Source organism: Mobula birostris, chromosome 4, assembly GCF_030028105.1.
Source record: "Mobula birostris isolate sMobBir1 chromosome 4, sMobBir1.hap1, whole genome shotgun sequence".
NCBI lineage: Eukaryota > Metazoa > Chordata > Chondrichthyes > Myliobatiformes > Myliobatidae > Mobula > Mobula birostris.
This window is the reverse complement of record NC_092373.1, coordinates 13,902,750-13,919,717: the sequence shown is the minus strand read 5'-3', so window position 1 is coordinate 13,919,717 and position 16,968 is coordinate 13,902,750. Positions and strand designations below refer to the sequence as shown.

Genomic DNA, 16,968 nt, shown 5'->3' with positions numbered 1-16,968 from the left:
CTGAATGGCAGAGCAGGCTCGACTGGCCAGATGGCCAACTCCTGCTCCTATTTCTTATGTAGCCCTTGCAGGAGAGTATATTGTAATTGAACTGCAATTCCTTGCCAGTTGAAAGGAATACATAGAAGAATCATATGCGCAGAATCCAAAGCCCAGCTCCAAAATAAGCATATTTGAGAAATCAGGTATATCAAATGGAGCACAACACAGAGGAGTGCTGGTGGTAGAAAGGAGGTTCATGCCAGGGATTAAAGCATAGAGGACTTGCTCAATTTGCCTCTCCCTCTTGGCACTTAGCCTTGCAAGTGGAACAAGTTCTACACCTGCCTCCATACCTCCTCCATTGCTATCATTCAGGGTCTCAAATAGTCCTTCCAGGTAAGGCAACAGTTCACCTGTGAATCTGTTGAGGTCCTCTACTGCATCTGGTGCTCCCGGAATATGTTGGTGAGACCTGACATAGATTGGGAAATTGCTTTGCCATGCACTCACACTTCGTTCGCCTGAAAAAGCAAGATCTCCCAGTGGCCATCCATTTTAATTCTAACTCCCATTCCTATTCTCAGACTCGGGTTGGAAGAGCAACACCCTATATTCCATCTGGGTAGCCTCCAACCTGATGGCATGAACATCGATTTCTCGAACTTCCGGTAATGGCCACCAACGCCCTGTCCCCACTTCACCATTTCCCACTCTCACCTCATCACCTTACCTGCCCATCAACCCCCTCTGGTACTCCTCCCCCCTCACTTTCTTCCATGGCCTTCTGTCCTCTCCTATCGGATTCCCGCTTCTCTAGCCCTTAATCTCTTTCACCAATTTACTACCCAGTTCTTTGCTTCACCCCTCCCCCTTTCCTGGTTTCACTTATCACCTACTACCATGGATTTCTTCTTCCCCTCCCTGCACCCTCTTACTCTGACTTCTCATCTTTTTTCTCCAGTCCTGATGAATGATAGACGGGCTGAATAGCCTAATACTGCTCCTACTCAATGTCTTATGGAGGGTACGGGCAGCCAATGTCTTTCAGATAGCTACTCACACTGCTTGTTCGCATCTTCAGGTGGTAGATCAGCCAGCTGTGCTGAAATTCCCCTTCCTCCGCATTCACCGACTTCGGGTGAATGTTGACTCGCCCATCTGACTTGGTGAAGACTTTTACCCTGAAAGTGTACAAGACAGCACCATGAGGCTCCAACAATTGCAACAGCGAGCTCAGTTAAACTGCTGGAGGAGTAGGGGTACGTGGACCTCTGCAAAAAGAAAAGCTCCGCTGATTTTCATCAGAATCAATTTGTCCTCATTGTGACCGGCCGCAGCACCAAGCTTCATGTGAGCAGGCAGAATTCCCACTGGAAATCATTAAACCTCTGGAAGTAACACACAAAAAATGCTGAAGGAATTCCGCAAGTCAGGGAGCATCTATGAAGCGGAACAAATATGGAACGCTTTACGAATTTGAATAAGATTTAATATCACTGGCATATGTTGTGAATTTTGTTTTGCGCCAGCCGTACAGTGCAACACAGAATAAATAACAGCATAAATTACAATAAGAAATATTCACACACATACATACACTGACTTATTATGGTCTATCTCACCACCTACCACCTCCCAGTTTCTCACTTCAGACCCATCCCCCACACACCTACTTGATTTTACCTATCACCTTCTATCCTGCCCGCCTTCCATTTTCTTATTTCAGCTTCTTCCTCTTTCCAGTTCTAATAAAGTGTCTGAGTCTGAAATTTATTCCTCTCCAGATGTTGCCTGATCTGCTGAGCTCCTCCAGTATTTTATATGATTGCAACATGACTTTCTTAACCAACGAAGGTAATCAATAAGCTGGTAAGTTGGCTTATTATTGTCATTTACATAGGAACAGGCCATTCAGCCCACAATGCCTCTGCTGACCATAATATCAAATTCTTCTTTATCAATCTTTTTATTAATTTATAGGCATCCGTTAGTCTCATGAGACCATGGATTTGCGTCTTGGAAAGTTTCCAGGGCGTAGGCCTGGGCAAGGTTGTATGGAAGACTGGTAGTTGCCCATGCTGCAAGACTCCCCTCTATATGGCACCGATGTTGTCCAAGGGAAGGGCATTAGGACCCATACAGCTTGGCACCGGTGTCATGTGTGGTTAAGTGCCTTGCTCAAGGACACACACATTGCCTCAGCCAAGGCTCGAACTAGCAACCTTCAAATCACTAAATGAATGCCTTAACCACTTGGCCACGCACCAACACACTTTATTAATTTTAAAAAGTACATATATACAAAGAGGAGCATTATCTCAGATATCTATATCAATAACAATACATATAAAAGGTAAAATAAATATTATCAAGATCATACATAGTATTAATCAAATAGTACATAATAAAAATAAGATAATCAATTCTCCTCTCATCATTTCATAAAAAGAAAAAAGATAAAGACACACTTATAATTTATATATATATATATATAAAAAAACACTATTCTCTATAAACAAAAACAAAAAAGAAAAAAAAAGAAAAAGGAAAAAAAGGGGACTGGGCAGTCCATACTGAGAGTAAAAGCAAGAAAAAAGAAAAAAACTTTCTGATCAAATCCAAAGTTTCGAGAAAGTAACTGGAAGAGCAGTAAATCAAACCATATGAAAATATTGAATAAAAGGTCGCTAGGTTTCTTCAAACTTAAAGGATGTATCAAATGTCCGACTTCTTATTTTCTCTAAACTTAGACAGGACGTAATGGAGGAAAGCCAATAAAAAAAAAGTCGGTGGATTAGAGTCCTTCCATTTAAGCAAAATGGCTCTCCTAGCCAATAAAGTTGTAAAAGCTATCATCCATTGAGTGGAAGCAGGAACATATCTTGCTTCTGGTGGAATGACCCCAAAAATTGCTGTAAATAAATTTAGTTGTAGGTCCAAATTCAAGACTTTTGATAAAGTTTTAAAGACATCTTTCCAAAAATTATCTATCTTGATACAAGACCAAAACATATGAGTTAAAGTAGCCACCTCAATATTACATCTGTCGCAAATAGGATTAAGTAATATCAAATTCAGTCCCTCCTGTCTGCACACTATCCATTCATGTGTCTATCTGGAAACTTCCTAAACTCCATCTCTACCACCTTCCTTGCCAGCCCAGCCCGTCCTAGGCAACCACCACGCTGTGCAAAAAACAACTCGCCCCACTCATCTCCTTTAAACTTGCCCCCTCTCACCTTCAATGCATGGTCTCTTGTAAGATACATTTCAAAAACACAAGGGATTCTGCAGATGCCAGAGATCTTAGAGCAAAACACACACAAACAAAAAATGCTGGAGGAACTCAGTGGTCAGGTAGCATCTATGAAGGGGCATAAACAGGAAGAGTCTTGGCACTAAAAGTTGACTGTATATTAACTTCCACAGATACAGCAAGACCTGCCGAGTTTATACAGCATTTTGTTACTCTGGATTTCCAGCATCCACAGAATCTCTCCAGTTCATTTCCCATGTACAACATGAGTTAACGATTATGAGTGCATGCCGAAAAGCAAATCATCTCACATTTTCCGTTTCTTGCTGAAGCTCGGCCGGATTTTTGCCACCTTGGGATACAGGCCCGCACACACCACAGCTTTGATCAGCTTCTCGTTTTCTGAGAAAAGAAAACAGACATTTATCTAGGATGATGGTAGGATGGGAATAATCCTGTTAATATTTTAATGGACTTTGTTTCCATTCATTACCTGAGTTGATGTTTGCCTTGGGGTCTTTGGGATTCTTGCTGCTGACAAAGCCAGCCACCAGCAGATGTTCAGTAAACTGTCCTTTCATGTTATGAAGCATCTGCAGTGATATAAAAAGCCACAGGTTCTTTTCTAAGAATAAATTTCAATCACCATGAAGGAGACCGCTACCCACAATACTGAGCGGGTAGCGCAGTAGTGTAGCAATTAGCCTAACATTTTTACAGCGCCAGCAATTGGCGTTCAATTCCACCCACTATTTGTAAGGAGCTTGTGGTGAATTTGTAGAATGCACTGCCCCAGACGGCTGTGAGGGCCAAAGCATTGTATATATTTAAAGTGCAGGTTGATTAGCTCTTGATTAGTAAGGGTGTCAAAGATTACGGGGAGAAGGGAGGAGAATGGGGTTGAGAGGGATAATAAATCAGCCATGATATAATGGCAGATCAGACTTGTGGACTACCCAACACATCCATGGATTGTCCTGGTCACTGAATGTACATGTATGTTTCAATGTACATGTGGCAAATAAAGATAATCTTTATCTAACTCTCAATCCCTGTTCCCTATAGACAATGCTACAGATCACTGGCCACCAAAATGATGACAATTTACTTGCTCACAAGGCTGTGCTATTATTTATTCATTTAGAGATACAGCATGGAATAGGTTCTTTTGGCCGTGCTGCCCAGCAACCCGATTTAATCCCAGCCTAATCACAGAACAAATTTTTTTTTATAGTCATAGTCATACTTTATTGATCCCGGGGGAAATTGGTTTTCATTACAGTTGCACCATAAATAATAAATAGTAACAGAACCATAAATAGTTAAATAGTAATATGTAAATTATGCCAGTAAATTATGAAATAAGTCCAGGACCAGTCTATTGGCTCAGGGTGTCTGACCCTCCAAGGGAGGAGTTGTAAAGTTTGATGGCCACAAGCAGGAATGACTTCCTATGACGCTCTGTGCTGCATCTCGGTGGAATGAGTCTCTGGCTGAATGTACTTCTGTGCCCAACCAGTACATTATGTAGTGGATGGGAGACATTGTCCAAGAATGCATGCAACTTAGACAGCATCCTCTTCTCAGACACCACCGTCAGAGAGTCCAGTTCCATCCCCACAACATCACTAGCGTTACGAATGACAATGACCAATTAACCTACTAACCGGTATATCTTTGAACTGTGGGAGGAAGCCAGAGCAAACTTGGAGAAAACCACTGTGTTGCACAGGGAGCACATACACACTCCTTACAGAGGACAATGGGACTGAACTCTGAACCCCGACACTCCAAGGTGTAATAGTGTCATGCTTACAGCTACACTACCATGGTGCCCAATGTTCTATATTCTAAAATGATACTTTCTCCACAAATGCCAATAGAATGGAGCAAGTAACCAACTCTACAAGTCCATTGGGGAAAGGTGAAGCCCGATGTCTATAAGTCCTCTGGAGACTGGAGGTTGGAAAACAAAGCCCTTCCTGAGGAGAGGAGCTTGCTTGGATATTGTTGTTTTGTTGCCAAGTATTGTTTGCACGGTGCGTTGGCGCCGGAATGTGTGGCGACACTTGTGCACTTCCGCCAGCACATCCTCACATGTTGGTCATTAACGGGAAACGACACATTTCGCTGCATGTTTCAATAGACATATGATAAATAAACTTTAAGATTTCTCAAATGTTGATGAAATAGCACCTTAACTTCCCTTTTAAGAAGATTCTTTCATCACTTCTAGAGTCTATTTACCTGAAGGTTGTTTGGAGAAAGGAAGTACTCCCAGCAGTAATCCTTCTCTGATCGGAAACCTCGCCTTTTTGCTTCTTCCCATCCCTGGAAACAGAAGCACTCATCAAAGAGAGCACACTCCAATGGATTGCAACACCAAGCATCAACCGGCTCACATTCAGGAAGAATACTTCAAACAGCACAGTTTCCCCAGTTAAAGAGAGCAGGCAAAAGGTTAAAACAAAACAGCAGAGAAAATCAAACCTATGCAGGGAGAGGGAGGAAGAGAGGAGTTCGACCCCCCACACTTGGAATATGGGAGAAATCTTGGGCCCCTTATCTAAGAAAAGATGTGTCAGTATTGGACAATGTCCTGAGAAGGTTCACGAGAACGATCCCAGGAATGAAAGGGTTAATGTAGGAGAAACATTTGATGGCTTTGGGCCTGTTCTCGCAAGAGCTTATAAAAATGCGAGGGATCTCACTGAAACCTATTGAAAGGCCTGCATAGAGTGAATGTCAAAAAGATATTTCCTGTGGGGGTGGAGTCTAGGACCAAAGGCCACAACCTCAGAGCGGGAGGACACCCCTTCGGAACGGAGATGAAGAAGAATTTCTTTAGCCAGAGGGTGGAGAACCTGTGAAATTTATTGCTACGGATGGTTGTGGAGGCCAAGTCATTGGGTGTCTATACAGGGAGGTTGATAGGTTCTTGATTAGTAAGAGTGTCAAAGGTTACAGGGAGAAGACAGGATGATGGGTTTGAAAGGGATAATAAATCAGCCATGACCGAACGGCAGAGAAGATTTAGATGGCGAGAGAATTCAAAATGTTCTATGTTCTAAATGCAGAGATGGAAAAGGGACTTGAGATTCTTCGTGCAAGATACCCTAAAGGTTAACCTCCAGGCTGAGTCAGTTGTGAAGGCAGCAAATACTCTGAGCATTCATTTCTAGAGATATAGAATATAAGAGCAGGAATGTGATGTTGAAGCTCTATAAGGCACTCGTGAAACCACACGGAGTACTGTGTGCAGTTTTGGGCTCCTTATTTTAGAAAGAGTATACTGACATTGGAAAGGGTTCAGAGAAGATTCACAAGAATGATTCCAGGAATGAAAGGGTTACCGTATGAGGAATGTCTGGCAGTTCTTGGGCTGTACTCCCTGGAGTTCAACAGAATGAGGGGGGGATCTCACAGAAACATTCTGAATGATAAGATGCCCGAACAGATTAGATATGGCAAAGTTTCCCATAGCAGGGGATTCTAGGACAAGAAGGCATGACTTCAGGATTGAAAGACGTCCAATAAGAACTGAGATGCAGAGAAATTACTTTCGTCAGAGGGTGGTAAATCTGTGGAATTTGTTGCCATGAGCGGCTGTGGAGGCCAAGTCATTGGGTGTATTTAAAACAGAGATAGGTAGGTTCTTGATTAGCCAAGGCATCAAAGGGTATGGGGTGAAAGCAGGGGAGTGGGGATGACTGGAAGAATTGGATCAGCCCATGATTGAATGGCGGAGCAGACTCAATGGGCCGAATGGCCTACTTCTGCTCCTGTATCTTATGGTCTTAAGACTCAGTGGGCCTATGTCTTATGGTCTTAGGGGAAATAATGTCTTTTTTTTTAAAAAATCAGAAAAGTGAGCCAATAATTTGAAGCCAAGGATGCAAACCTCAGATGACTATTTTGCTCTTCAGATGCCGACTCATCTTTTTCTACAGCATTGAATGCTCTGATTTTAGCCCTATAGTTGCAGCTACTGTCATACCAACCTTAAATGCATTGACTACAGTCAGATGGTCGCTACGGGACTGCTTGGACAACTCTCGACGTTTTGCGTCTGCCACTTTCTCTTTACCCTGCCACCAACATAAAACACCAGAAGGTTAGACAGGAGGCATTTACTTGCCAGAGAAACCTCTCCAAGCCTTTTGGTTGAGAAAACTCAGAGAAAAGATTAAAACTAAAATATCAGATGACAATGATCCACAGAGTATCCCCCTCTACTATTCAATTACATTAAAAACACCACAAAAATAATTCACAGCCTTAATAAGATCATTATTTATTTTGAGATGCAGTGTGGAACTGGTTTGTTCAGCACAATGAGCCAGACCACCCAGCAACACATATATTTAACCCTTGCCTAATCGCAGGACAATTGACAATGACCAATTCTCCTACTAAGTGATACATCTTTGGACTCTGGGAGGAAACCAGAAGAAAATGCGGAAAACTAGCGTCCCCATCTGCGTATATTCCAATGCAAGTAGTATTGTAGGAAAGGCAGATGAGCTCAGGGCATGGATCAACACATGGAATTATAACGTTGTAGCCATTAGTGAGACTGGTTGCAGGAGGGCAGGACTGGCAGCTCAATATTCTGGGGTTCCATTGTTTCAGGCATGACAGAGTGGGAGGGATTAAAGGAGGAGGGGTGGTGTTACTAGCCAGGGAAAAGGTCACGGTAGCGCTCCGTCGGGACAGATTGGAAAACTTGATCAGTGAGGCGTTATGGGTAGAACTGAAAAATCAGAAAAGTATGACCACTCTAATAGGGCTATACTGCAGACCACCCAACAGTCCTAGAGATTTAGAGCAAAAAATTTGTAAAGAGATCACAGACTGTTGAAATTAACAGAAGCTTGTCATAGTAGGTGATTTTAATTTTCAACGTATTGACTGGGAATCCTATACGGTAAGGAGGAGTGGATGGGATAGACTTTGTTAAATGTGTACAGGAAAGCTTCCTTCATCAGTATGTAGAGAAAATGCATTACTGGATCTATTAGGAAATGAGACAGGGCAGCTGACAGAAGTTTGTGTAGGGGAACACTTTGCATCCAGAAATCACAATTAGTTTAGACTTTATTTAAATCTTACATCCATCCCACAATGTGAGGGAGTAAAAGCCTTTGCATTATGACTCCGTTGTAATGTATAGACATGTGAATTTAAAAGTCTAATGGTTTGTAGAAAGGAGCTGTCCTGTAGCCTGTTGGTCCTGGCTTTAATGCTGTGGTAGTGCTGGCAAATGGAAGCAGGTGGAACAGTTTATGGTTAGGGTGACTGGCATTAGTTTCAAAGTAAACATGCAAAAAGATAGATTCTAAATTGAAGGAAGGTCAATTTTGATGGTTTCAGAAATGATCTGGCAAGTGTGGATTGGTACAGGCTGTTTACTGGGAAAGGTGTACTTAGAAAGTGGGAGGCCTCCCAAAACAAAATTGTGAGAGTCCAAAGCTTTTATGTGCCTGTCAGAGTAAAAGCTAAAGATAACAAAGGTATAGAACCTTAGTTTTCAAAAGATATTGATGCCTGGTTCTCCCTATGAACCAGTTTCCTCCGGGTGCTCTGGTTTCCTCCCACATTCCAAAGACATACCAGTTAGTAGGTGAATTGATCATTGTAGATTGTCCTAAGGTTGGGCTAGAGTTAAGCAGGTGAGTTGCTGGGCAGTGCATCTCATTGGGCTAGAGAGTTCTCACAGTCACTCTAAATTAAATAAATAATCCTGTAAAAATGTGCATGTTCTCCACATCACCATGTGGGTTTTCTCCAGCTTTCCTTCCACATTCCAGTAGACATACAGATTAGGGTTAGCAAGTTGTGGGCATGCTATGCATGGTGACACCTGTGGGCTGCCCCCTGTGCACCCTTGTACCGTGTTGGTTGTTGACACAAACGATGCCTTTCGCTCCAAGTAGGTTAACTGGTCATTGCAAATTGCCCTGTGATTAGGCTAGAGTTAAATTGGTGGGTTGCTGGGCGGTGTGGCTCGTTGGACCTGTTCTGCACTGTATCTCCAAATCAAATTAAAAATACACATTACCAATGGGATGACAAATGGATCCTTGAAGCTGAGACTGGCTGCAATGGTGAGCACAGGATCCAAGCAGCATAACAACGCCCCAAACAGAATCATCTTCCCAATGTGGGGCTCTACTGGCAGTCGGGCTAAATGGACGCCAAGTGGCGTGAGATCTTCATTCTTATCCAAGGCGTTCTGAAAGAAAAGGAGAGAAAAAAACCTGAAAATTTACAGACTTCAATACGCCCCATACAATACTGGACAAAAGGAGAGACAGAGCAAGCTATCTGCCCATCAGGGTCAGAATCACCAACAAAATAGGCCCCTAAAGGTCTTCCCCCCACCCCACGCACAACATTCTCTAGAGTTTACAGAGAATGGTGTGAAAAACTAAAATAAAACATCTAGTGAGCAGCAGTTCTGTGGGCAAAAATGCCTTGTTAATGAAAGCAGTCAAGCTGACAGGAAAGTGACAGTAACTCAAATAACCATGTGTTACAACAGTGGTGTGCAGAAGAGCACCTCTGAATGCACAGCACTTTGAACCTTGGAGTGGTTCGGCTACAGCAGCAGAAGACCACAAACATGCACTCAACGGCCACATTATAAGGGATACAAGACACCTAACAAAGTTGTCACTGACATTATCTACCAATAAATATTTATTAGGAACAGAGGGAGGCTAATATTATGCTTTCATTTAAAAAAGATTTGCAAAGAAAACAATTTCTTACCAGCTCTTTCAGGTGGGTCACAGCGAGATGAACCGCTTCCTTTGATGGAGGTTGCATTGCCTTCCCTAGGAATTGGGCAATTGGACCAAGATGCAAAATCTACAATATTAAAAACAGCAATTAAAGAACCATAAATGAAAATCAATATAACAAGCAGAAAATGCTGGAAACACTCAGCAGGCTCGGCAGCATCTGTGGGGGAGGGAGAAACAGTTCATATTTGAGGTGCAGGGTTCTGTATCCGTTATCACAACTGGGCTAAGCAGAAATGAGCAACTTGGTTTCTCTTCTCATCTCCCCTTACCCAAATCCTTAGGAATCCCTAATATGAAATGTTAACTGCTTCTCTTTCCACAGATGCAGCCTGACCTGCTGAGTGTTTCCAGGATTTTGTTATCTCTGTTTTAATATCATCACCCTTCAATGAAGTAACACAGTGAAATTATTATTATTTATACAAATGCAAAAATTCTTGTCTTTCACATGGGAATGCTTCAAAACTAAAACTAAATAGTTACTTAAGTAGACAAAGAAATTGCGAATTCACATGTAAATAATTTTGTAATCATGTTTATATAAAGAGATAAACAGAGGATCATAATCTAAGTGTATAGGGTGACATTTAAGATAGTGGCTAGTGGCTCCATGTGTCACTACTACAGGGCATGACGACCCTGCCTTACGCGAGTCCCGGGCTCAGCTGGCTCCGGCTGACAGTACCTGGTATGGGCCCCTATCCAGGGTTACGGATCCCACTGCCTTGTGGGTATCTTCGGGAGAAGAGAAGGCTAAGGAGTAAACCCTACACAAATCCGGAGTGGAACCCCTAAGGCGGTTGGATGACGTATCACATCACCTCCCGGCAGCTCCTGCAGCCAAGCTGATGCCAAATGTACTGCTTCACGTTCCTTTGGACAACATCCGCAAGGCCGAGAGGGGCATCTTGATGTCTGGGCAGCCCAAGATCTCCATATTCATCACCCAGGTCTGCGCCCCATGGAGCCATTAATAGGGTGACATTTATATTAAAGATCAGAACAATGAAAGCATGATTTACTGGTTGGTTAGCAACAAGGTATTATATCCAATGATCCTACATCAAACAATAGACCATTAGATATAGGAGCACATTAGGTCAATTGAGACAGCTCCACATTCAATCCTAACTGATTTATTTTCCCTCTCAACCCCAATTTTCTGCCTTCACCCTGTAACCTTAGATGTCCAAGAAACAATCAGCCTCCATTTTAATTACATCTAAAGACTTGACCTCCACAGCTGCCTGTGGCAATGAATTGCCACAGATTCATCACCCTCTGGCAAAAGAAAAATTCCTCATCTCTGTTCTAAAGAGACGTCCTTATATTCCGAGGTTGTGCTGTTGGGTCCTAGAGTCTCATACTGTTGGAAACATCCTCTCCATTCCACGTAGTTCTTTCAATACATGGTAGGTTTCTATGAGATCCCCCGTCATGCTTCTAAATCCAGCAAGTTCAGCCCCTGAACCATCCAAAGCTAGTCATACATTCACCATTATGTGCCATGTCGTCTGGCATGGGCAATCATGATTTATCCGTGACAATAACTGTTCTCGGCAGATTCTTCCACAGAAGTGGCTTGCCATTGCCTTCTGCTGGGCAGTGTCTTTACAAGACGGGTGACCCCAGTCGTTATCAGTACTCTCATATACACCTATAAACTTCTAGAGATGTACTGTGGAGAGCATTCTGACTGCTGCATCACTGTAGGATACGGGGGGGGGGGGGGGGGCGGGGTGCCACTGCACAGGACCGAAAGAAGCTGCGGACGGCTGTAAATTTACTCAGCTCCACCTTGGGTACTAGCCTACAAAGTACGCAGGACATCTTCAAGGAGCGGTGTCTCAGAAAGGTAGCGTCCATTATCAAGGACCTCAAGCACCGGGACATGCCCTTTTCTCACTGTTACCATCAGGGAGGAGGTACAGAAGCCTGAAGACACACACCCAGCGATTCAGGAACAGCTTCTTCCCCTCTGCCATCCGATTCCTAAATGGACATTAAACCCGTGGACATTATCTCACTTTTTTTTCCTATAGTATTTCTGTTTATTGCACGATTTTCAATCTATTCAATACTTGGATACTGTAATTGATTTATTTAATATTACTATTTTATTTGTGTTTCTTTTTCGTCTATATTACGCATTGCATCGAACCACTGCTGCTAAGTTAACAAATTTCACGTCACAGGCCGGTGATAACAACCTGATTCTGATTCTTCAGAGATTGTCTGCCTGGCAGTGTGGTCGCATAACCAGGACTTGTGATATGCATCAACTGCTCATACAACATCCACCACTTGCAACCACTTCCTCCCACGGCTTCACATGATCCTAATTTGGGGGGGCGGGTACTACACCTTGCCCAAGGGTGACCTATAGGCTAGCCAAAGGAGTGTCAATTGAGTACAGTATTACCACAGTCAGCAATAGACTGCTGCAGGAACTCAGCAGGTCAGGCAGCAGCTGTGGATGGAAATGGACAGTCAACATTCTGGGTGCCCAGATGAATGGGCTCTGCATTTCCCTCTACAGGTGGTACCTGGTCCAGAGTTCTTGCAGCAGTTTGACTTTGGCTTTGGATGCCAACATCCGCAGTATTTTTGTCTCTGCATTATCACAATATTGCAGTAAGACAACTCAAACTATGCTCAATGCAGCTGTTTTGCTGCAGTGTTCCTGTGAGGTGGGGCACGTTCTCTCGAAACACATCTTTACTTCGTGAGAAGGCTTCCCTCTTTTCCTCATCTCGTTTAATTTTTCCTTAGATCGGTTAGTCTCCACATGCTTCTCTGTTGTCCCTTTCCCTGCCCTATTTTGTTTTCTCTCCTCTTCTGTCTCTGATGGGAATTGAATGAATGTCGCCTGAGGTGGCTCATGTGGAGCATAAACACAGGAAGCACCTGGTTGGCCAAAGAGTCTGGCTCTGTGCTAACACAGAAGGTCAAAGGATTTAATATTGAGACACAACCTAGATCACGATAGCACAGTGCAGGCACTTCGGCCCGCAATGTTGTGCTGACCTTTTAATCAACTCCAACATTAATCTTCTGTTTCATTTCCACATAACCCTTTATGTGTCAATCTAAGGGTTTCTTAAATATCCCTATTGCATCTGCCTCTAACACCAGCTCTTTCAGTGCATTCTAACACTATGTCAAAAACCTACCTCTGACATCCCCCTATACTTTCTTCCAATCACTTTAAAATTAGCCATTTCCTGCTTGTCCACTAGTGAGGTGTAATTTGGAGTATTGTGTGTAGTTTTGGTCACATACCTGCAGGAAAGATATCAATAAGATTGAAAGAATACAGAAAATTTACAAGGATGTTGCTGAGACTTGACGGCCTGAGTGACAGGGTAAGTTTGAATAGGTTAGGGCTTTTATTCCCTGGAGCGTAGGAGAATGAAGGGTGTTTATGCGGGGTATAGATAGGGCAAGCAGGCTTTTTTCACTGAGGTTGGGTGAGACTAGAACGAGAGGTCATGGGCTAAGGATGAAAGGTAAGATTTATAAGGGGAATATGAAGAAGAATTTCTTCACCTAGGGGATGATGAGTGTATGGAACGAGCTACCCGCAAAAGTGGTGAATACAGGCTCAATGTGAACATGTAAGAGAAGTTTAGCTAGGTACATGGATGAGAGGTGTATGGAGGGCTATGGTCCAGGTGCAAGTTGTTGGGACAAGACAGAATAACAGTTCAGCACAACTAGATGGACCAAATGAACCATTTTTTGTGTTGAAGTGCTCTATGAATGCCTCTTACCATCTTGTAAACCTCTAACAACTCAGTGAGATAGAACAATTTTCTTTTCCTGGTGCTATATATTCCCACCAAAGGAACAAATTAATCCTATGCTATGGCATTTACAATAACATTTTTATTTTGCTGAAAATGGGAACTCCGGAAGGTTAAACCAGTTGAACAGCAATTATTTTTAACCTTGATTTGTAAGCAAAGTTCTTCAAGTGGCGTCCTCATGATTTCAGGTAGCTGATAGTCATCCAGAAGGCTCTCTCGCAATCCATCGTACAAGTGGTAACAGGAACCTGGCTGTACCCTGGAGGAAGACACAATGAAGTTTAACTAGTGCTGACCAAATGGATGCACCAGCGCTGCTAGCAGCAGTTTTCCCACGATATTAAGTACCTGTAAAAAGATATCTATTAAAATGTCTGTATGGCAAAGAAGTTGTTTTATGTGCTGCCACTTGCAAATACAGCACAGACAGTGCTCAAAGTTGAAAATAAATTAATTATCAAAATACATATACAGTACAGTGAAAAAGTCTTAGGCACATATATATAGCTAGGATGCCAAAAACTTTTGCACAGTGCTACATTTGTCAACGTGGATCGTAGAGCGCGTTTGTATATCTGGAGGGAGCAAAGGATGTTCGGAATGGCGAGGAGCACCATGAGAGAGGTTGGGGACAGGTGGCAGAGGAGAGCCAGGCACTTGTGGGGGGGGGGGGGTGGAACAGGTGCGGCTACAACCAACCCTGAGACAGCAAACAAGGTCATCTGATTCCAAACAATTAGTTTATTCTTCTTTCCTTATTAATCTTTTTATTAATTTAAAAAAAGCATAAATACAATCAAGAGGAGAATTAGTTCAAAGACATATATCAGTAACAATATAAACCAAGATTAAGACAGACATTGTCAAAATCTCCAGAGGAGAGGCCCCAAGTCCTCGGCTTTGCTTGTTGCTCGGCGGGCGGGGCGGGATCGAAGCACTCGACAGAGGATGGTGCTGGGGAAGCTGCATCGGAAGGGCTGGTCAGAGGCTCGAAGATTTCAGACGGACTCAGAGTCGGCTGTGGTCGGGTGCTTCCAATGCATCAGCAGTTGCTGGTGCCTGCAGATCTATAGCAGGGAAAGTTTCTCCCTTTTGCCGCCTGCTATCGGGACTATCGGGAGTCGATCGGAACTGGATGGTCTGCTCTTTATCAAATCATGGTATTGCTTTGCACTGCTGTAACTATATGTTATAATTACGTGGTTTTGTCAGTGTTAATCTTCGGTTAGTCCTGTTTTTTTTGTGATATCACTCTGGAGGAACATTGTATCACTTCCTAAGGCATGCATTTCTAAATGACAATAAATGAGGACTGAGTGTCCTCATAATCTAATCTAATCATAGATATTGTTAAACTAGTATAAAATATATAATTTAAAAAAATGAAAATAACAATTCTCCTCTTACCAGTTTATGAAGAGAAAGGATAAAACATTGGGTTTTAAATAAAAAGGAAAAAAAACCACTATGCTATATAAAAAAAACAAAACAAAAATAAAGGGACAGGGCAGTCCATTTTGAAGATACAACCAAAAAAAGAAAGAAAGACTTTCTGATCAAATCTAAAACTTCGAAAAAAAAGACTGAAAGAGTAATAAATCAAATTAAATGAAAATATTGGATAAAAGGTTGCCATATTTGCTCAAATTTAAAGGATGTATCAAATCACCGACTTGTTATTTTCTCTAAACTTAAAAAGGACATAATGGATGAGAACGAATAAAAGACCGTAAGTGGATTAGAATCCTTCCACTTCAATAAAATGGGTCTCCTAGCCAGTAAGGTCGAATAGGCTATCATATGTTGAGCGGAAACAGAAATATTTCCTGCTTCCGATGGGATAATCCCAAAAATTGCTGTAAGCAAATTAGGTTGTAGATCCAGATCCAAAATTTTTGATAGCATTTTAAAAACATCTCTCCAAAAGTTATCTAGCTTTATACAAGAGCAAAACATATGAGTTAAACTGGCCAGCTCAGTATTACATCTGTCACAAATAGGATTAATATTAGAGAAAATACGCGCTAGTTTATCCTTTGACATATGGGCCCGATGCACTACCTTGAGCTGTATCAAGGAATGACGGGCACAAATAGATGAGTTATTAACCAAATGAAAAATTTTACTCCATTGATTATCTGAAAATGACTCTTGAAGTTCCAATTCCCAAGTGCGTTTAAGTTTATCATTAGATATCACTCGTGAACTCAATAACCATTTATAGATTATAGCTAGCAACCCTTTCTGAAATGGTTTAAACTGAAAGGGAACATCTGTCATATTAGGTGGATAAGTAGAAGGGTAATTTGGTAATAAACCACGTAAAAAATTCCTAATTTGTAAGTATCTAAAAAAGTGTACATTAAATATATCATATTTATCCACTAACTGAGATTCGAAGAAGGAGTCTGAGAGTCTGAGTGGGAGTGCTGAGAAAGACACTTTTGAAATTTTCGTTATTTTTTTTTCTCCAACGGCGTTCTGAGAGGCGGGACTGCGCAGGCGTGTGACGTCGGGCTGTGCAGCGCGGCAGATTTAAAAGGAACAGAGCCTCATAGAGCGGGCAGCGGAGTTTGCAGGCGGCGGAGTGAGCCGGGAGCAGAGTGAAGACTTAAGGGGTTCGGCTCAACGGGCTTAGACGGAAACGGGCGAGGTGAGGGAGGTTTGGCATTCATTTTCTGTTGTTATTTGAGGAGAGGGGCAGTATGAGTGTGAGGGCAGTTTGCTGTTCTCGGTGTCGGATGTGGGAGGCCCTGGAGTCTCCAAGCCTCCCGGACGTCTACATCTGCGCCAAGTGCATCGAGATGCAGCTCCTAAGGGACCGCGTTACAGAACTGGAGCTGCAGCTCGATGACCTTCGTCTGGTCAGGGAGAGTGAGGAGGTGATAGAGAGGAGTTGCAGGCAGGTGGTCACGCCGGGGCCACGGGAGGCAGACAAGTGGGTCACGGTTAGGAAGGGGAAGGGGAAAAGTCAGGTAATAGGGAGTACCCCGGTGGCTGTGCCCCTTAACAACAGGTACTCCTGTTTGAGTACTGTTGGGGGGGACAGCTTACCCGGGGGAAGCAACAGTGGCCGTGCCTCCGGCACAGAGTCTGGCCCTGTAGCTCAGAA

At 42.8% G+C, this 16,968-nt stretch overlaps 1 protein-coding gene across 1 annotated transcript in view; it reads right to left on the bottom strand.

Annotated features, from left to right (window-relative positions):
- Positions 1 to 16,968, bottom strand: part of dhx36 (DEAH (Asp-Glu-Ala-His) box polypeptide 36) — a 132,091-nt gene that overhangs the window by 9,455 nt on the left and 105,668 nt on the right. The window contains exons 15-22 of the mRNA XM_072256930.1: positions 13,998 to 14,115; positions 10,013 to 10,111; positions 9,300 to 9,473; positions 7,240 to 7,326; positions 5,486 to 5,569; positions 3,732 to 3,831; positions 3,550 to 3,640; positions 1,043 to 1,163 (exon numbers count right to left, since the gene is read on the bottom strand). Coding sequence (XP_072113031.1) covers positions 1,043 to 1,163; positions 3,550 to 3,640; positions 3,732 to 3,831; positions 5,486 to 5,569; positions 7,240 to 7,326; positions 9,300 to 9,473; positions 10,013 to 10,111; positions 13,998 to 14,115 — 874 coding nt within the window. The remainder of the gene's footprint in view (positions 1 to 1,042; positions 1,164 to 3,549; positions 3,641 to 3,731; positions 3,832 to 5,485; positions 5,570 to 7,239; positions 7,327 to 9,299; positions 9,474 to 10,012; positions 10,112 to 13,997; positions 14,116 to 16,968) is intronic.